At 45.4% G+C, this 19,502-nt stretch overlaps 4 protein-coding genes across 5 annotated transcripts; 2 read left to right on the top strand and 2 right to left on the bottom strand.

Annotated features, from left to right (window-relative positions):
- The first annotated feature begins 3,969 nt into the window (after nucleotides 1–3,969).
- LOC131281368 (uncharacterized) lies at nucleotides 3,970–5,218 on the top strand. 2 transcript variants are annotated; one of them, XM_058310696.1, is made up of 3 exons: nucleotides 3,970–4,174; nucleotides 4,621–4,792; nucleotides 4,876–5,218. In XM_058310696.1, the coding sequence occupies exons 1-3, from the start codon at nucleotides 4,154–4,156 to the stop codon at nucleotides 5,157–5,159; spliced, it is 477 nt and encodes a 158-aa protein (XP_058166679.1). In that variant the 5' UTR covers nucleotides 3,970–4,153; the 3' UTR covers nucleotides 5,160–5,218. The 2 variants fall into 2 exon arrangements, with proteins under 2 accessions (XP_058166679.1, XP_058166677.1); XM_058310694.1 differs by having other exon boundaries at nucleotides 4,873–5,218.
- Nucleotides 5,219–6,179: 961 nt separating this feature from the next.
- LOC131285428 (THO complex subunit 5 homolog) lies at nucleotides 6,180–8,739 on the top strand. Its single transcript, XM_058314286.1, has 4 exons — nucleotides 6,180–6,352; nucleotides 6,449–7,196; nucleotides 7,268–8,346; nucleotides 8,419–8,739. Exons 1-4 carry the CDS (start codon nucleotides 6,224–6,226, stop codon nucleotides 8,656–8,658), a joined length of 2,196 nt encoding a protein of 731 aa, XP_058170269.1. The 5' UTR covers nucleotides 6,180–6,223; the 3' UTR covers nucleotides 8,659–8,739.
- Nucleotides 8,740–9,192: 453 nt separating this feature from the next.
- Nucleotides 9,193–12,952, bottom strand: LOC131282291 (uncharacterized protein C05D11.1-like). Its single transcript, XM_058311709.1, has 6 exons — nucleotides 11,635–12,952; nucleotides 11,276–11,371; nucleotides 10,836–11,168; nucleotides 10,084–10,760; nucleotides 9,667–10,003; nucleotides 9,193–9,605 (listed from the first exon to the last, which is right to left on the bottom strand). The coding sequence occupies exons 1-6, from the start codon at nucleotides 12,865–12,867 to the stop codon at nucleotides 9,237–9,239; spliced, it is 3,045 nt and encodes a 1,014-aa protein (XP_058167692.1). The 5' UTR covers nucleotides 12,868–12,952; the 3' UTR covers nucleotides 9,193–9,236.
- A 752-nt stretch (nucleotides 12,953–13,704) lies between these two features.
- On the bottom strand, nucleotides 13,705–18,227 carry LOC131293669 (uncharacterized protein K02A2.6-like). Its single transcript, XM_058321745.1, has 4 exons — nucleotides 16,627–18,227; nucleotides 15,853–16,569; nucleotides 13,939–14,402; nucleotides 13,705–13,823 (listed from the first exon to the last, which is right to left on the bottom strand). The coding sequence occupies exons 1-4, from the start codon at nucleotides 18,225–18,227 to the stop codon at nucleotides 13,705–13,707; spliced, it is 2,901 nt and encodes a 966-aa protein (XP_058177728.1).
- Between the last annotated feature and the right edge of the window lie 1,275 nt (nucleotides 18,228–19,502).

The raw sequence follows: 19,502 nt of genomic DNA, 5'->3' as shown, positions 1-19,502 counted from the left end.
GTTATTTTTGAAAAATGCAGTGAAATTGCCCTAAATCCCACCGATGTTTGAATGTATGGGTGCGGAATTTCGTATCGCCGTGTATATACACGGCCTGCCCAAGTGACAGAAAACACGATTTAGATAATTTTCGCCAGGCTTAGAAAGGGGCTGCATAGAAGATTAATAGCAGTCTTATTAAGCCAAAATTGCAAGTGTGTGCGTGAAAAATGAACCCACCGTGGGTGCACTGATCCGATCCTTACTATTATAAATTGAACCCTTCCATCCCAACTCCGTAACTGACAGCTCAAAGCCATCAAATCAAAACAAAATACAAATTCGAATTCAAACAGAGGATTTATTTTAACAATCTCAGCCGTTTTTCTGGAATAGTTTCTTCGCGTGTTCCAAAAACCGTCTAGTTGCAATTCGTAGTCATGAAACGAAAAAGACGAAAAGGTAAATATAGAAAAGTACAAATATACAAAAAATTACCTGTTTACATTTACCTTGCTTGCAAACAGGATAATCTTCCCCGATGAACTCGAATGCAACAAAATCGCAAACACTGCATTTATCGAGCTACCATGGAGTAAACCTGCTTCCTAGCTTGCTGCTCGTCCTGTATCACAGGGTTAGCTGCATCTGGCGGCGAACAGAGCGTCTGCATCATCATTGCATAAAGTTCATCCCTCGTCGATACAGTCACTGGAAATATTGGCCTACCCTGGCTTTCCAGCATTATTTTTGCTTGTATGTCCTGTCTCGTTTCCGAAATCATAGCCTCTACAAGCAGCAAACGCTCCACCACGGTCAATACGAGCAATGCAGAAACCTTCCGGCCTTTGTTGTTGAAACCTGCTGGACGGTTGCAAATAACACTTTTCAAATAAAAATTATCGAGTGCTGAAGCGATAACGCAAATAAATCAATAAACTTACCATAATCCTTGCTTGGCCCTGGGTAAACGTGTTGTTGGCTTTCATACTGCTGATCCACTCGCTGTTTAATCCGCCTTCTGATCGAGAAAATTAGAGTCGCATCTCTGTTTATCTTCGAACCACAATGTTGTTTTTGGTACATCATACATAGGTTATCTGCGTCATTTTCTTCAGCGTACTTCACACCCGGCGACTCGACACTGTTTCCAGCGCTGCTATCCAACTTTTCACTACGCTTTGTGAAAGTAACATCTTTTATCACCGACCTACCCGATTATTGAGAGGAAACATTCTCCTCGCTGCTGCTGCTGAGCGTGAAGGAAAACAACCCCGATTAAAGGTTGTGGCACTCAAGTGATGGATCGTAGAATCGCAGGACAGCATTTTTTTGCTCGAAATTCGCTTCGTGTTTAGCATATCGGTAATGAACTTGATCAGCTTCCTCGGCGCCAAATTGTCATCAACCGTAGCTTCGTGCTTCGTTGTGGTGGTAAGGGTGAGCCCGAATGAAATCCAAAACGAGAAAAATAGGAAAATGAATAAGCTTGTCACCTGAATCTTACGAACCTTTTCAATGTTAAACTCTTTTCGGATGTAACACTTCACGTTTGTCAACAGTGACTCCAGTACCATTTTGGTATCCTGCGGCGGAAGTGTCGTACCTATCGCGAAATTCTCCTGTACCACGTCCAACATCTACTGACGTGACGCCGACAATACTTCCGACCGTCCTTGATAATCGTACTGATGTATTGTATGTGCCCAGAATTTCACCAAGATATGGAAGTTAAACACCCGATTCCTCAGCAGCTTATGCAGTAGCTTTATGTTACCCAGGGACATCTCGTTTTGAATCGCTTCGATCAGCAATTCGAAAGCTATTGGCATCTTTTCGTCGAATATCCGCTGGTTGCACTATTGCAGCAGCGAACTGACGATGGCGATCACATCGTTCATCAGCACATTCTAATTGTTTGTTGCGAGTTTGTAGAGAATTCCCGAAGCCACCAAGTTCGTTGTGCGAAGTTCTACTTCTCAAAAAACCCTATATCGAATATGAAGTTCAAGAGATGGAATATTTAAAACCAAACTTCCTTCAACGGTTGTGATTTATTCACTCCCGCCGTGTCAACAAGTTTTGATACAAACCTCTGGTTTGTTGACGTTTTTTCATTCAACACCTACATTCGACCGACGTTGATGATGGTGCTAAATATGTTTCCGGAAAAGGCTTCTCTTACCTCTTTTCTTGTTATTCCATGAAAACATGTGTGATTAATAAAGATTATCATCTTTTATTTACGCTGAACAAGTCCGCACGATGCACAGTCGCATTACCAAATGAAAACACCAGTGACAGCTCAAAACTGATGCACAGCCAGCTTAGAAAAATGTTCAAGAAGAAAACATTCATCAGTCCGTGTATGTACACGGCGATACGAAATTCCGCACCCATACATTCAAACATCGGTGGGATTTAGGGCAATTTCACTGCATTTTTCAAAAATAACCGTCAATTTTGTCACCTGGGTGATGAATGTTTTCTTCTTGAACATTTTTCTAAGCTGGCTGTGAATCAGTTTTGAGCTGTCATTGGTGTTTTCATTTGGTAATGCTACTGTGCATCGTGCGGACTTGTTCAGCGTAAATAAAAGATGATAATCGTTATTAATCACACATGTTTTCATGGAATAACAAGAAAAAGGGTAAGAGAAGCCTTTTTCCGGAAACATATTTAGCATCATCATCAACGTCAGTCGAATGTAGGTGTTCAATGAAAAAACGTCAACAAACCAGAGGTTTGTATCAAAACTTGTTGACACGGCGGGAGTGAATAAATCACAACCGTTGAAGGAAGTTTTGTTTAAAATGTTCCATCTCTTGAACTTCATATTCGATATAGGGTTTTTTGAGAAGTAGAACTTCGCACAACGAACTTGGTGGCTTCGGGAATTCTCTACAAACTCGCAACAAACAAGGAGAATGTGCTGATGAACGATGTGATCGCCATCGTCAGTTCGCTGCTGCAATAGTGCAACCAGCGGATATTCGACGAAAAGGTGCCGATAGCTTTCGAATTGCTGATCGAAGCGATTCAAAACGAGATGTCCCTGGGTAACATAAAGCTACTAAGCTGCTGCGGAATCGGATGTTTAACTTCCGTATCTGGGTGAAATTCTGGGCACATACAATACATCAGTACGATTATCAAGGACGGTCGGAAGTACTGTCGGCGTCACGTCAGTAGATGTTGGACGTGGTACAGGAGAATTTCGCGATAGGTACGACACTTCCGCCGCAGGATACCAAAATGGTACTGGAGTCACTGTTGACAAACGTGAAGTGTTACATCCGAAAAGAGTTTAACATTGAAAAGGTTCGTAAGATTCAGGGGACAAGCTTATTCATTTTCCTATTTTTCTCGTTTTGGATTTCATTCGGGCTCACCCTTACCACCACAACGAAGCACGAGACTACGGTTGATGACACTTTGGCGCCGAGGAAGCTGATCAAGTTCATTACCGATATGCTAAACACGAAGCGAAATTCGAGCAAAAAAATGCTGTACTGCGTTTCTACGATCCATCACTTGAGTGCCACAACCTTTAATCGGGGTTGTTTTCCTTCACGCTGCCGTTCGAGCTGGAGCCGCACGTTATTTTGGGTTTGCGGGATCTCGACCTTGGGTCCGACACCGAGATGGCATACGCCGGGGCACTCTGTTTGATTTATCACACCAATCTGGCCAAACTGTCACTGAAGCTTGAAAATGCGCGACGGTTGATGATCAACACTTTTACCAAACCGAAAGCTCCGCAGATGATCGTGAAACAGATTGGCTGGCAGGAGTCGTTTGCTCGATTGTTGAACAAAAATCGGATGGAAAACCGCGTCCACGGAGGCGCGAAGGAGCAAAAGCAGGGTAATATTTTGATCGACATGGATGAGGTGGTCAAACGTGAAGGTGAATCGTCGGCGATCAATGGTGCTGGTGACGATCTGATACCTACACGTACACGACGGTGGCGGTAAGCATGGACCGAAATCGTTCATGTCTGAGGAGGCAATGGTGATCAAGGAGCAGGAGGATACGGTGTAAGATGCGGTGGTGAAGAATATCACCTCTTCGATCACTTCCGTCTACTTGGTGACAAACAGGACGCGATCGGTTCGCTAACGTTCGCTAAGTCGTAAGAAAAACTCGTCGCTCAGCAGCAGCAGCGAGGAGAATGTTTCCTCTCAATAATCGGGTAGGTCGGTGATGAAAGATGTTACTTTCACAAAGCGTAGTGAAAAGTTGGATAGCAGCGCTGGAAACAGTGTCGAGTCGCCGGGTGTGAAGTACGCTGAAGAAAATGACGCAGATAACCTCTTGTGCCTTGTAACGAGCAGTCTGTGGCTAGGTCAGACTGCATTAGCTTAACCATGCTCGCATCGTAGTTTGCGCTTGCATTCTCGAGATGGGTATTCAGGCTGGACTGATCGATCTTACTTGTCCTGCGGCACCGATAGAACGTAGCCCAATTGCCCTCTGGCATACGATCCAGTGGAAAAAGTGTTCTATGAAGCTACACGACGGAGTAATTTCGCTGCACTGTCATGGTACTCCTGCAGAGCATCAGCAATGACTGGACTGAAATGTCCCACCTGCGTCTCGGTCTGCGAATAACATATTTCCACATCTCTCTCGATTCAGCCGTTTGCACTGTACCAAAAACAACATTGTGGTTCGAAGATAAACAGAGATGCGACTCTAATTTTCTCGACCAGAAGGCGGATTAAACAGCGAGTGGATCAGCAGTATGAAAGCCAACAACACGTTTACCCAGGGCCAAGCAAGATTGTGATGAGGCAGTTTATCGATTATGGTAAGTTTACTGATTTATTTGCGTTATCGCTTCAGCACTCGATAATTTGTATTTGGAAAGTGTTATTTGCAACCGTCCAGCAGGTTTCAACAACAAATGCCGGAAGGTTTCTGCATTGCTCGTATTGACCGTGGTGGAGCGTTTGCTGCTTGTAGAGGCTATGATTTCGGAAACGAGACAGGACATACAAGCCAAAATAATGCTGGAAAGCCAGGGTAGGCCAATATTTCCATTGACTGTATCGACGAGGGATGAACTTTATGCAATGATGATGCAGACGCTCTGTTCGCCGCAAGATGCAGCTAACCCTATGATACAGGACGAGCAGCAAGCTAGGAAGCAGGTTTACTCCATGGTAGCTCGATAAATGCAGTGTTTGCGATTTTGTTGCATTCGAGTTCATCGGGGAAGATTATCCTGTTTGCAAGCAAGGTAAATGTAAACAGGTAATTTTTTGTATATTTGTACTTTTCTATATTTACCTTTTCGTATTTTTCGTTTCATGACTACGAATTGCAACTAGACGGTTTTTGGAACACGAGAAGAAACGATTCCAGAAAAACTGCTGAGATTGTTAAAATAAATCCTCTGTTTGAATTCGAATTTATATTTTGTTTTGATTTGATGGCTTTGAGCTGTCAGTTCCGGAGTTGGGATGGAAGGGTTCAATTTATAATAGTAAGGATCGGATCAGTGCACCCACGGTGGGTTCATTTTTCACGCACACACTTGCAATTTCGGCTTAATAAGTCTGCTATTAATCTTCTATGCAGCCCCTTTCTAAGCCTGGCGAAAATTATCTAAATCGTGTTTTCTGTCACTTGGGTACATGGTATGCTGAGACCTGTCTGTTAATTGACTTGGGTTCGACCCTAAGTAATTATTATACTCTTAAGCTGCGGATAGACGGATGCAATATTTCAATGCAATGAAATAAAATTTGACATTTATACCCAAAATGACAGTCATTGCAATATTTCTATGCGTATTTCATTGCAACATTGCAAAGATCCAAACGGGGAGGTTAAGCATCGAAATATTGCTTTCACTGTCATTTTTGGTAGTAATGTCAAATTTTATTTCATTCCCGCTAGGCAATTTCGAGCAAATCGTCCTCAAAAACGTCCTCCATGACACAAACATCGAGCAGTTTTGTATGGTGAGGAGGACAAGGAGGACGATTGCTCGAAAAACGTCCTCCTTTTGTTTCATCCCCATACAAAAATGGAGGACGTTTGTTCGCGCGGAGGACGTTTTGAGGACGATATTTCGAGCTGCCTAGCGGGTTGCAGTGAAATATTGCATCCGTCTATCCGCAGCTTTAGAACCCACCTTGGTTCGACCAACCTCGATCAAATTTTGTTGCAGCTTGTATTCGCATAGAAGCGTTTTCGGAAAATAAAAACCACCACCGTGCTTTGTATTATCAAAATGGTCAGCAAACTAGATGTAGTTGAGCGTGAAGTGGCTACCGATAAGAAACGCCGTAAGACTAGCGTAACTAACTCGGCAGAGAATGTCCTAGCGACCGCTAAAGTGAACAAGGAAGACGTTTACATGGTGTGTTTGATTAACTACAGTCGTCCGGCCGGCACTGGGGTTGAATTACATAAAACGAGCTGTTAAAATGTATTGGGCTATCATTTTTCATTACAGAATACTATCGCATGTGAGGAGCAGGAATCTATTGGAAGGTCTCCAGCTAAAGATGCCCAACTATTTCACAATACGTGCGAGGAACTGAGAATCTTATTCGGAGAGATAGCCAAGCTAAAGTTAGAAAGCAGCGAAGATTCAAAGGGCAAAATGACGGAAAAACGTATTGAGGGATCGTTGGCATTTGTGCTGTTAAAAAAATTGAACAGATTAGATAAAGTGCGTATTCGCGATGGTCGCGATGCTCTGCACAAAGAAAAACTACGTGTAGACAGCAACCGACTGCAGCTACAAAATCTTCTGTACGAAGCTGAGCATTTAAAGCGTGAAGTGCAGCGATGTTATCTTTTCAAGAGTCAAGACGAAGAAATTGAACTGGTTCCGGTAGAAGAGTTTTATGAACGAGCTCCGGAAACTGTTTCTCGTCCGGATCATACAAAAACAGACGAACATATCCGTCGCATCGCCCGGCTAGAGTGGGAACTACAACAACGGAAAGAACTCGACGCACAACTAAAGAAACTACAAACACTGAAAGATGCAGTTCAAAAGGATATCGTTTCCAAAACTGAAAGACTTGAATCTTTGGGGCCCCGTCTACGAGAGCTACTCGTTGCAACAAGACCCCTGCAAGAGGCTTTGGAAATGCCCATCGAAAGTGGATGGGAAATACTGAAGACCGTGAGGCTTTTATCTCAACCATTATATTTATTGTATGCTAACGTATCGGCCTACGGAGAAGCTTGTGGTAATGTATTGCGTTTTTTCAACAAGTTTTTTAAATCAACACATCCTCATTAAAATGTATTTCCTCCATAGACAACCTTATCTCTGCCACGATTCAAGGCGACGAAGAAGAAGCTAAACAGCTGGAAAATTCTCTTCAAGATGATGATTCTTTGAACCATGGATGTAACGATTCGGGGGTCTGCAACTTCCGTGATCGCGGAGATTCAGACAACGAAGAAAACGAGCATGAGCAAGAGCGTGGTATGAAAAAACGCGGTCATCATCGCGGGCAGACCAAGGCGAACCTGGCTGAGATCCGGAAGGAAAGACTATTTAAAGTGCATCCCCTCAGTGTAACAATCACCGTTCGAACACAGGATCAATCGTCAATGCCATCGGACACTCAAACTGGACCTGGACTTGCACTGACCTTTTCTTACTTGCCCAACATGAACGTGGTAACGGTAGATTGTGCGTTAACAGGGATACAGATATCAGGCGTTGCCGCTGGAGACGTCTTGGCCGTGGAAACGATATTAAATGAACTGTTTCCTGGAGACAACGGCGATGAGAGCCCAAATCCTAAAACAAAATATCAGCTTCAGGAGCTGTCTATTGAAACACCACTACAAATGGGGAAGCTGTTGGTTGAAAGTAACCTCGGAAGATCATTCCGTTGGGTACAAGAGCTGTGTGGACTGGAATTTATTTCCTCCTCTTACGAATGCCGACGTGATCGATACACTGGTACCAAAACCACAAATGCGAATGGTTGTCATGAAACTATTCCATCTATTATTCGCGCCATACGGAACCGATGGGAGTCGAGACTTAAATTGTACAAACAGATCCATGATCTGGAGAGCAAACTTATCGATACATCCACTAACGATGAGCGAGGACATTCAATCCGTATTTCCAGCTCGCTGCTACAGTGGAGCTCGATTTCGTTCGAAGATTACGTCGCATCTGGAGTGGCCAACGGATTTGTTGAAGATTCCGTTGCCACTGACAAAGATTTGTACTTCCGTGCAATCGTTATACGCGGTTCTGCCAAACTTGAATGTTACATTTGTGTATCATGCCGGTATCCGGAGGCTTCACCGTTGTGGTCGCTGTCGTTGAATTGGAATGGAAAACATACTGCCGCTGGCAATAGCTCCGTTAGAGTAGGTTTATCAATTTTATCAAAGATTGGTTTGCAAATAAAAATTTTTACTCGTCTGTTTTTTTCGTTGCAGGAAATGGAATACTGGGTAAATACCCTGTCAGCAAAAGACCACCCTCACAATGTTCTGCCAATGCAGCTTAAACGAGCAATGTCTTGCTTGGACGTATATCTTGAAACAGATGGCCAATTTTACACACCAGCAGAGTTTACGCAAGATAAAACCTTCCTAAAGCCTTACCGTGGACGAAGCCGCGCTAAACCTTTTCGCATTGCACCTAATGGTAGCAGCTCCCTGTTTACGCAAATATAAAAAAAACAAGTTGTCAAGTAAATCTATCAAGTTATACGGAAGTGGTTAAAAGAATTGTAATAAAACAATATTAATTTAGAACCCTAACAGTTCTATTTTTTAAGTTTTATGCTCAAGGATGCTTCCTATCCGGAGGTCCGCGATAGTCGAGCGGTTACGCCGGTTTACTTACACAACGTACATGCATTTATATACTTTCTTTCCCTAGACCTCGTTACTTACATGCTTCAAATGGTAAAATTGGATTCTATTTATTTGTTAAAGATTGGTATTCTTGGTTAGATTTCGGGGGTAATCGATAAACAACAACCTTTTGTACTTTATCTGCGTCTATCAGGACTTGATCTATTTGACGTTTCAGTAACGTGTTAGCAAGAAGCTGGTGGAATTTAATGAAAAAAAGTTTTCGTTGGTGAGGTCATCTAACATAGATCAATGAAAACTTTTTTATCCCACTCACGTGCAACTGAATTTTGATTCCTTTAGGAAAACAAATATTTTGGATTATCATTATTTTATGCATACGGTTTATTAAGTGTTGATGTTTAAAACTATGATGTTTTCGGAGCAAGTGGCTCCTACGCAAGAATGCTATTTTCTAGGCTTATTTCAACCTTCATCGAATATCCCATGGATTCGAAAGCGCTGGCGATATCAGCAGCTTTGTCCAGGTGACAAACGATGGCAGTACGCGTTTTGGGAACCGAAAAAAGATCTCGAACGTAGCGATTTCCAACCCGTATCAAGTCTTCTTTCGTCACCTTACCAACTTGTCGCACTAACGATTGATTGTAACCAGACGGAACCTGCTTGAATCTAGCCAGCAACGACGTCTGAACTACCTTTTCAATGCTGTTCTCACGAGCAATTATTTCAAAAATCAACGAACTTCTCGCCGACTCTAGGAGGGTTGAATCCCAATCAGCACTGGCGCTGAGCTGTTTTTCCTATGGAAAATAAATTGTATTAAAACACGCATGAAGATCGTTCAAACTCAAACCAATTTACCATGACCGATTCCGCTTCCTTGAACGCCGCAGCCACATTCGATGCACGGTAAAGAGTGAAGTAGAGCAGACCTTCATTGGGCCGTGGCACTATGTTGTATCCATAAGCGAATCCTTGACCACGGATCTGCCGCCATAGAGGGCCTTCTAGTTGGGTTAGGTACTGCAGAAACAGTAACAGCGGCACGTAGTCCTGATCGTTAAAATCAGTAATTGATCTGCATGTGCGGAATAGAAATGCACTTTCCACACTGCCCAGCCCAACGACGACTCCGGCGCGAGGATTAATTACATCATCTGCCGACATCATGTGGTTCCAATCTTGATTTGATGTGAATCTACAGAAAAAAGTAAACATATTCGATGTTTCTTTTAAAACAGTCGTTCGTGCTTTGTGGATTGCGTGCACCATGCGTACCGTTTAACAAAATTTTGCGATTCTTGGTCCCCGTGCACTAACTGCTTCCAAGGCGCCGACAAGTCGATGCCCATATCACTCATCATAGTCCAATCTGCTGCCATGTGGATGGCAAGATTCTCTGGTTTGGTTATAATGTTGCGTGCCTTATTGAGATTGTCGATAACCAGCTGGCCCCTTTCCGGGTCTCCTATCTGTTCCAGCAACGATGAAAGGAACTTGGATTGCTTCAGCAGCGAGCACATGCGAACGTTACTCTCATCGCGGTAGTACATTGCTTTCAGAATATCCTTCGCAATCGAGTTACCTTCTCGTTTGGCCTGGGACACCTCATTGATGAGCTTCGAGGCGCATACTTTTATCCTTTCAGTTGTAAATTCGGTCTTATGCAGCAATTCATTAATCAGTTCGATTCCCGTGGTGTACTTTTCACGCACCACCTGCATGTGTAGTGTGGCTGTGCTGGAATATGCTCCCACGCTGAATCGATTCGATGAGGTAAAACCCAATTCAGTGGCAGTCTCAACCGTGTTAGATTCCAGAGTTGATACTATTTCCTCGTATGGAATCAACGCATCACCTCGTCGTACTGGCGATTCGGTTAAAAGCTCCAACAACAAAACCATGTATGGGCGCAATTCAACACTCAACGTTTCCGTGTTCATAGTAACTTTTAGCTGAAAACAAAACAGAGAAAAGTTATGCGTAAAAATACATGTAAAACTATTTTAAATTCTAGAAGCTTTACTTACATAGCAAAAGTTGGTGTGCAAATCATATGCTTCAGTATAAACGGGCATTTCGGACAAGGTCAACCCGGGTGGGCTGATTTTATCAGTTGAACTATAAATTTGAACCGGGTAGAACTTTATGTCATTCGTCGAAGGAACGGGAACAGAAGTTATCATTTCGTCTGGCGGCGGAAGTTCATTTGCTCGCATTGCATCAGCTAGAGCTTTCTCCTTGCCCTGCAGACCATCTTTACCGAGCGACAGTCGTTGTGCTTCTAACCTGGTTAGTTCAACTTTCGCTATACGACGGTTTTCTTCGATGCTTGGTAGGGCTCGAACAACAACGTGTTTGTTCTGGGACATAGACAATGTTTGAAAGTGCATTAAATTTGTTTATCTTAGACATACTGTGGTTGGCATAGCATGTGGCCTATAGCAGGAAGGCTCTATCTTTTACTTACACTGATGAAATATTTTCTTAACAAGTTCAGCCAAAAGTTTTCATCCATTTCTTTCAACTTGGTCAGTTGGCGGTTTACATTCAGACGGGTTTCGAACTACAATAGAGATAAAATTAGTAATTTTTTTTTATAGCACGACATTTTCTTAGTTGGATAAGGCCTCCCTTCGAGGAGAGTTATTGTGACGGAAAGACGGTACATTATAGATCGGTGGTCAACCGTTCTTAATACCGTGGGTTTCCTCGTGCTACTGCACCCTCGTAGAATTGTTTAACTTAATTAAATTGTGTAAATGTAAAATGTTGTATAAACACGTATTAGTGTAAACACGAGATGTGTGTAGATCGAAGGCTACTTACTTCTTTGTCATCAGACCCGTACAAAACATCTCCTATAACATGAAAAGCGATATCATCATGAGGATTCGATTCCAAGCTGCTTAATGCTTCCAGCCTATACCTTTCGATGACATTCTTCAACCGCTGCATATCTAACTTTTCGTCCCCCTTCTCTATCGTTTGCAAGAGCAGTGTTAGTTTAGGAAATATGTTATCTTCCTTGCCAAGTGGAACATTTTCGAACGAAATGTACAGTAAAGAGACGGAGTTTTCAACTATACTGTAACCAACACGACTGGCATCGGGGTCACAATTTTCGATGAATTCTCGTTGGACTGGACTGCTGGACGTATCCGTGAGGTAGCGCAATAGCACCGAACATGCAGTCAAAGTCTCATATTCGGTCGTTGCCATAGGCCCCCTCCAAGCGACGTTTACCAAACCGCAATCTTCTTCGTCGGCCGGATACAGTATTTTGATATCTTTCGACTCGGCAAGTGGTTCGACTGGAGTTTGCCATGGCTTGGTGAACGATGGTAACTTGCCCTTAGACATAATTTTCTGCTCGATTGGTGCTAACGCCTTGAAAATATCATCCGGTTTTATTTGGCCGGTGATGATGATATACAAGTTATCTGGACGATAGAACGACGCATGGTAGGCTCGGACCTTCTCATTGGTCGTGGTTGTCCGCAGGTTACTCAGGATACCTCCAGTTTCAGCACTATAACCACAGTTCGGATACACTGCGCGAACCATTTCCAAATTTACTCTGGACTCGCCTGTGTTCTCTCGACCCTGCATTTCACAATAAACCACCCCACCGTCTTCGCCTTCTCCAGTTATGTGGTGAACTTCGGTAGTGAAACCCGAGTCAGTAAGGGTTGGGTAAAGAATGTGATCCAAGTATATCGGTAGCAGAGCAAGGAATCCTTCACTTCCAGCTGTCGTCATCGTATAGCATGTGTGGTCTCTATCGGTCCAAGCATTGGTACCAGATGCAAGGCAACGGTTAGCGACCAGGTCAAGAATACCTTTGTAAGGATACTTTTCGGACCCTAGGAAAATTAAATGTTCCAGTGTGTGCGGCAAACCATTGTCATCGTTCGCTTCGGTGGCTAGTGTAAAATAACCATTCACCACTGGCCCTTCCACTTCTCCAACAATCACGGTCAGCCCGGTGGTTTCCGAACGATACTTATGAACCGAGATAACCTCATTTGCCTTCACTGTGATCAGGTGGTTAAAACCCATATTGATCCAATAATGTTGCGAGAACAGTTGAAAGTAAATAGACGAACTCCTTTCCCGATTCGCTGTCTGAAAGACACTGAGAAGAACGCTTTAATTTATATTTTAAATGAAATAATACAGCACACTCGTCTAGTTACAATTGCGTACCAGAGGCTGGTTGTAAAATTGTCAGCACTATAATGATGAAATGTCAAAAAACAATATCAAGGTGGATCTACAAACGAGGTGGGTTCATTCCCAACCAGGAAAATCTGTCAAAAACATAGACGAGGGCGAGTAGAAGCACATTTCCCGCTGCAAGCGGACCGTCAATGTTTGAATGTGTGCATGGAACGGCAACGAATTCAGTGCAGTTCCAGTTCGGCGTCGCATCAGAGCGGATGGTTAGCAGTGCACGAGGTTCCTGAAAGGGTTAGCTGAAAAGTAAGGTTATCTTAGGCACGGCCGCGTGGTGTCGCCGAGCTGGAGCTCAAGTCAGAGAAATCCTAGCCGACGCACATCTCGTGCTGTTTGAGTAATCAAGCGGATCACGAGTTTCGTGCGATCTGACAAACGGAAGGAAATATTCCTTTCTTTTATGTTTTTGGGTTTAAAAGCTCTTTATTTTCTACTTAGACTCTTAGACAATAAAACATATTAAAATTATGGAACCCGTTGCGCTACACACGTCCGAACGCACCGGAGGTCAGGTAGCCAGAGAGCGAGGCCAACGCTTCGGCCCCGTCAGCTACGGCGATCCCTTTGTGATCCCGATCGTGGCATCACCCGAAGATGGAACTCATCTACGGAGAGCCCGGGTTCACGCTGCATCTTACTGGCGTATAACATCTCCCCCCTTTAAATTTGTCCGGTACAAGTCAAACCTACTAGGAACTTTTCTCCTACGAGAAGAGCGTCGTGGCTGCTGTACCGGTAACGGCTTTGGACCGGCAAATCTGGGTCTACCAGGAATCCTGCTGACGTGGGGATGCGATGAAGAAGATGCAGGTTCTGTTGCAAGAACGGGAACTGACGAAGATGCAGTCGGTGACGCTGACGATGACGCAGACGCTGGAACTAACGATGACACACCTGGTGCAGTAACTTGGACAGACGGTGACGATAGCGCACATTGTTGCGAAGACGATGATGCGGACGTTGACGATGAATTAGCCGTTGGTGTAGGACCTTTAGCGTGTAATGGTGGTATGTGCCATTCATCTAGTAAAATCTCTAAAGGCAACTGTTGTGGCTTTGTTGCAATAGGCGCGTCTCTAGTGCTGTGGGCGCGCTTCCGCATCTGATTGATATGCCGCCGAATGTTTCTGTTGTCTTCCGTGATCACTTCATACATAACTCTACCATGCCGATTCACTACTGTTCCAGCGATCCAGTTCCAGTTGTTACCAGAATACATTTTGACATATACTGGATCTGCGGGACGGAATTGTCTGGCAATTTCAGAAGATGGGTGCACTTTTACCGGAGAGGGCGGAGGCTTCAGTAACTCCAACGATGTTCGCAGCTTCCTTCCAAACATAACTTCGCCCGGAGTCCTTGAATGTAGACACGAATTGGGCGTGGAACGATACGTTACTAAGAAGGTGTCCAGTGCTTCCTTCATAGGACATCCTTCCCTTGAAATTTTCCTCACCGCTCGCTTAAAAGTGTCCACGAACCTCTCGGCCTGTCCGTTGGACTGTGGGTGATAAGGAGGCGTTCTGACGTGTTCTATTCCTTGTTGCATGCAGAAGTTTTGGAACTCAATACTGCTGAATTGCGTTCCATTATCGGAAACCAATGTTGTCGGGGCTCCAAACCGAGCAAAAATGCTTCGTAATAAATCAATAGTAACTGTCGACGTTGTGGTTGTCGTCCGAATGATTTCTGGCCATTTTGTGTACGAGTCCACCACCACCAGGAAGTACTCACCGTTCACTGGCCCTGCGTAATCAACGTGGACACGTTGCCACGGAGCAGTAGACTCTGGCCAGGGAGATGGATTGGAACGTGGAGCTGATTTGGCTTCCTGTTGACATGGCTGGCATGTATTGACCCACTCCTCAATGTCGCGGTCCATGGAGGGCCAATAAAAGTAGCTTCGTGCTAACGCTTTCATTCTCACTATGCCAGGGTGTCCGCGATGTATTTGACGAAGGCATTTTTGCTGCAGCTTCCGCGGAATCACCACTCTTTCTCCAAACAAGAGGCATCCGTCTACGGTTGTTAATGCCTCTTTCCTAGCATGAAGTCGTGACATCTCACCTTCATACGAACCACTCGGCCATCCAGTCTGTACGTATTGGTATGTCTTTTTTTAGAATACGGTCTGTTTTTGTTTCCTTTGCAACGTCGTGAAAGGTTAGTGGAATAGTTTCTAACGCTTTGACTGCTGTTTCTTTTATCTCTCTTTCCATAACTATGCTTGCTATCACGCAGTCTTCATCGGGCTTGTCGTGAGTATTTATGAGCCGCGATAGTAGATCAGCGTTTCCGAAGTTTTCGGAACGCACGTATTCAATGGTGAAATCGTAAGACAGTAAAGCGAGAGCGAATCGTTGCAACCGGTTCGCTGTGTGGACCGGAATGCCGGTTTTTGAGCCGAAAATTCTAAGTAGCGGCTGATGATCGGTTTGTAAATGGAAATGCCGGCCGAATATCATTTTGTGGAACTTCTTTACTGCGAATATTATTGCCAAGGCTTCGCGATCGATTTGGCTGTAGGCCTGCTCAGCCTTAGTTAGTGCTCTTGCTGCATGCTGCACCACCCGAACTGAACCGTCGCTATATACGTGGCTTAGCGTCGCACCAACACCCACCGAGGAAGCGTCGGCGGAAACCACGATTTTCTGTCTCGGGTCGTAATGAGCAAGTAGCAAGTTGGATGCCAATACGTCCTTGAATTTTTTAAAAGCTTGTTTGCACTGGCTTGTCCAACAAAAGGGTTTGTCTGCCTTTAAAAGTTCGTCCAAAGGATAGCGCAGTTTCCTCATGTTGGGAACGAACTTGCCATAGTAGTTAATGGCCCCTAGAAAGGCACGGACATCTGTGATGTTAGCAGGCTCTGGAAGACGGCGGATGACTTCGATTTTCTCTGGGCTAGGGCGTAGGCCGTCTTTGTCGATGATGTGTCCCAGGTACTGTATCTGCCGTGTACGAAAAACGCATTTTTCCTGACGTACGGTTAATCCATATTCTTGCATGCGTTTCAGGACCTTGGTTACGGCGGCATCATGTTCCTGCACAGTTGCTGCGCCGATTACTATATCGTCCAAATAACCGGAAACGCCTGTTAAGCCAGCCAGCATGGTGTCCATTAGCTGCTGGAAAGCGGCTGGCGCGATTTTGATTCCTGGCGGCAACCGATTATAAGTATATAAGCCGCGATGCGTGTTGATGGTCAGCATCGAGCGATATTGGGGTGCAATCTCCACTTGTAGGAAGGCATCTGACAAGTCGATCTTACTGAAAATGGTGCAGTTTGCCAACCGTGCGAAAATGTCCTCCGGCAGGGGTAAAGGATACTCGTAGGGCTGTAGTGCTGAGTTTAGCCCTGTACTGTAATCCCCGCAAATGCGAACTTGGCCGTTTCCCTTTCGAACCACCACTACCGGGGCTGCCCAATCGGATGATGTTACCGGGGTGATGACTTTTAGCTGCTCTAGTCGGTCGAGCTCGCGATTGACCGTGTCCTGAAGAGCGTACGCCACCGGTCGTTTGGGCCTAAAAACAGGAGCACAATTAGTATTTGGAACTATTGGTATATTTGCCCGAGTGCACAATCCTGTGCCGTTGAAGACTTTTGGAAACCGCTCGTGAAAGTTTCCGGACGAAACCGCCGACACTGCCAGGCTGCGGCAAAACTTGTCCATTGGCAGCGTCCATAAGTCCAAGGCATCCACGAGATCGGTTCCCAGGAGAAGAAGTCCGGCGTTTGCTACTCGTATTGTAGCCTCTGTAGATCGGTGTCCCATGCTGACTGTGCATGAGAACTCGCCGTCGAGATGCACGTTGCCCCCGGACGCAGATCGGGCGATGACAGATGGTGGAGCCAGATGAGGGCTACCAAGCTGCGTCCAGGCCGTCCGGTCGATGACGGTGATATCTGACGCTGTGTCGAGCTGCATCTCGAAACCGACACCATTGATGATGACTGCTGCGAAGCGACGCCGTTTTTGGACACTACGGACATCGACTGTGACCACCCGGATTGCTGTACGCCGCTTCCCATGGTGCTTTCCGGAATGGCGTCGGAAACGTTTCGGCTTGCAGAATCCGGTTTTATGACCGACCTTGTGGCAGGCGCCACACTTATTGGAACGGAAAGGACAGTCGCGGACCCAATGAAGCTCTCCGCAGAGCCAACACGCCGTTTTGGGTCCCGATTCCGTTGTAGGCCGCCGAAAACGTTGGTTAGCTGGTTTTCCACTTTGCACGGCAAGAACGCGATCGTGTGCGGGCGCTTCGATCCTGGCGCTGTCTTCCTTCAGCGTTACAATGCGGTTGCACTCTTCAGATAGTTGTTGCAGAGTGATTTCCGGGTGCTGCTCGATCCGTGCCAGAAGCTTTACACGGATGTCCCGGTCTTCTTCATCCTTCAGGCCGCTCACCAGCATAAGGCACTTAAATTGTTCCTCTGTCATGGCCGATAGCTCAGCATCCACACATGCCTTGTTGACCCGACAGGCGAAACCGAGTAAGTCCTCCCCTCGAGCTTTTGATGTATTGAAACATCTATGACGCTTGCTCAAAAGGGATTCCTTACTGCCGAATAGTCCCTTAAGTGTGGTTATGGTCTCGGCGAAGGTGAGGTCGCGGGAAGCGCGAGGGAGTATGAAACTAGTGAAGCGATTATGTTCGGCGGTGCCCAGCTTCCTCCCCAAAAGACGCACTTTTGCTGAATCGCTTAAACGGCAAGCGTCGCGATCGAAAAGGTCTTCGTAGCGGTCGTACCACGCTCCGAAAGTGATACCCGCCTCCGCGTCGTGATGGAATTCGGTGATGCTCTCCGCGAGTGCGTTCAAAATTATCTCCGGATCATTCGGCTCACGTTGGCTATCCGCTTGCTTTGCCATTGGCACTTGTTGTAGCATATTGGCCATCCATTGTTGCTGCTGAGATATTTGTTGCTGCAACAATTGCATCATTTGCAATATTACTCCGTTATCGCTGCTTGGGGACCCCGACGCGAGCTGTGGGAGCGATGGCGGCGCTGATGGATTTTGCGATGGCGCCGGGTGATGATGCTGCTCGGGCGTTGCCTCCGGGAGCGTATGCGGCATCGTGCCGTTTGGTGATGGCTGAAGCACGGACGATGCGGATGCGAACATTCCGGAGGATCTGCGCTGTTCGTCCGTGTGTTGTTCTGCTGCGTTGTTCATGTTCAGCGACGATCGTCTTTTTTTTTTTTAACACTTTCACGACACACGTTAAAAAAAAAAAATAAATAGTTCAATAAATAATCAACCGTTCACGAACACTAAACACGCTTAAACGGGGTTCAATCCACTACTATCCTCGTCGCCACTTTTATGTTTTTGGGTTTAAAAGCTCTTTATTTTCTACTTAGACTCTTAGACAATAAAACATATTAAAATTATGGAACCCGTTGCGCTACACACGTCCGAACGCACCGGAGGTCAGGTAGCCAGAGAGCGAGGCCAACGCTTCGGCCCCGTCAGCTACGGCGATCCCTTTGTGATCCCGATCGTGGCATCACCCGAAGATGGAACTCATCTACGGAGAGCCCGGGTTCACGCTGCATCTTACTGGCGTATAACACTTTCGTTACGGCGGGTGACCAGCCGTTTTTTGACTGCGCACTAGCGTGGTTGGCTAGCAGTGCTCCTGGCCGCATGGTGGCAGTCAAAAGGCGACGCCTACAGAAAATCGAAAACCACAGAAAATCAGGACATATGGCCTTTAGTTGCCAGTCCTTAACCTAAAGAGGTCTATGTCTCCAGGTTAGCTTGCGAAGGCCCAGGAAGCTGGATTCAATAGCCGTACTGGAGTAAATCCTCGACGAAGTGAAGAAGAAGAAGAACGAATTCAGTGCAAGAGGAGCTTTCATTATGGGCATTACACTCCTTCTTCTTCACTTCGGCGAGGATTTACGGCTATTGAATCCAGCTTCCTGGGCCTTCGCAAGCTAACCTGGAGACATAGACCTCTATTGGTTTAGGACTGGCAACTAAAGGCCATATGTCTGGTTTTCTGTGGTTTTCGATTTTCTGTAGGCGTCGCCTTTTGACTGCCACCATGCGGCCAGGAGCACTGCTAGCCAGCCACGCTAGTGCGCAGTCAAAATGCGGCTGTTCACCCGTCGTGACGAAAGGAATATATCCTTCCGTTTGTCAGATCGCACGAAACTCGTGATCCGCTTGATTACTCAAACAGCACGAGATGTGCGTCGGCTAGGATTTCTCTGACTTGAGCTCCAGCTCGGCGACATCACGCGGTCGTGCCTAAGTTAACCTTACTTTTAGTTAACCTACTGCTACCGTGACGAATAACCATGTTGAATGGATATGTAATTCAATGTATATTTATTGAAATAAACGAATATGTGTATTGAAATTATGAATTTATTGTTTACCGCGTGACTACATTAGGCGTACCATACCAAAAACTTGGTACGGTCGAGCTCAAGCGTACCA

This window comes from Anopheles ziemanni, chromosome 2, assembly GCF_943734765.1.
Source record: "Anopheles ziemanni chromosome 2, idAnoZiCoDA_A2_x.2, whole genome shotgun sequence".
In the NCBI taxonomy this organism is placed as follows: Eukaryota; Metazoa; Arthropoda; class Insecta; order Diptera; family Culicidae; genus Anopheles; species Anopheles ziemanni.
This window is presented reverse-complemented; position numbering and strand designations above follow the sequence as displayed.

What these genes read in the sequence shown, in the direction of transcription:
- LOC131281368 (XM_058310694.1), top strand. Translation starts at nt 4,154, where the DNA reads ATGTTTCCTCTCAATAATCGG. An exon ending in TGTTTCCTCTCAATAATCGG is followed by an intron (nt 4,175 to 4,620) that starts GTAGGTCGGTGA and finishes CTCTCGATTCAG; the next exon opens with CCGTTTGCACTGTACCAAAA. An exon ending in GAGGCAGTTTATCGATTATG is followed by an intron (nt 4,793 to 4,872) that starts GTAAGTTTACTG and finishes GCAACCGTCCAG; the next exon opens with CAGGTTTCAACAACAAATGC.
- LOC131285428 (XM_058314286.1), top strand. Translation starts at nt 6,224, where the DNA reads ATGGTCAGCAAACTAGATGTAGTTGAGCGTGAAGTGGCTACCGATAAG. An exon ending in ACAAGGAAGACGTTTACATG is followed by an intron (nt 6,353 to 6,448) that starts GTGTGTTTGATT and finishes TTTTCATTACAG; the next exon opens with AATACTATCGCATGTGAGGA. An exon ending in CTGGCAATAGCTCCGTTAGA is followed by an intron (nt 8,347 to 8,418) that starts GTAGGTTTATCA and finishes TTTTCGTTGCAG; the next exon opens with GAAATGGAATACTGGGTAAA.
- LOC131282291 (XM_058311709.1), bottom strand. Translation starts at nt 12,867, where the DNA reads ATGGGTTTTAACCACCTGATCACAGTGAAGGCAAATGAGGTTATCTCG. An exon ending in ACGGGTCTGATGACAAAGAA is followed by an intron (nt 11,372 to 11,634) that starts GTAAGTAGCCTT and finishes TCTCTATTGTAG; the next exon opens with TTCGAAACCCGTCTGAATGT. An exon ending in TCGCAAAATTTTGTTAAACG is followed by an intron (nt 10,004 to 10,083) that starts GTACGCATGGTG and finishes TTTTTTCTGTAG; the next exon opens with ATTCACATCAAATCAAGATT.
- LOC131293669 (XM_058321745.1), bottom strand. Translation starts at nt 18,227, where the DNA reads ATGAACAACGCAGCAGAACAACACACGGACGAACAGCGCAGATCCTCC. An exon ending in GTCTTCAACGGCACAGGATT is followed by an intron (nt 16,570 to 16,626) that starts GTGCACTCGGGC and finishes TCCTGTTTTTAG; the next exon opens with GCCCAAACGACCGGTGGCGT. An exon ending in GCCATTAACTACTATGGCAA is followed by an intron (nt 14,403 to 15,852) that starts GTTCGTTCCCAA and finishes TCTACATTCAAG; the next exon opens with GACTCCGGGCGAAGTTATGT.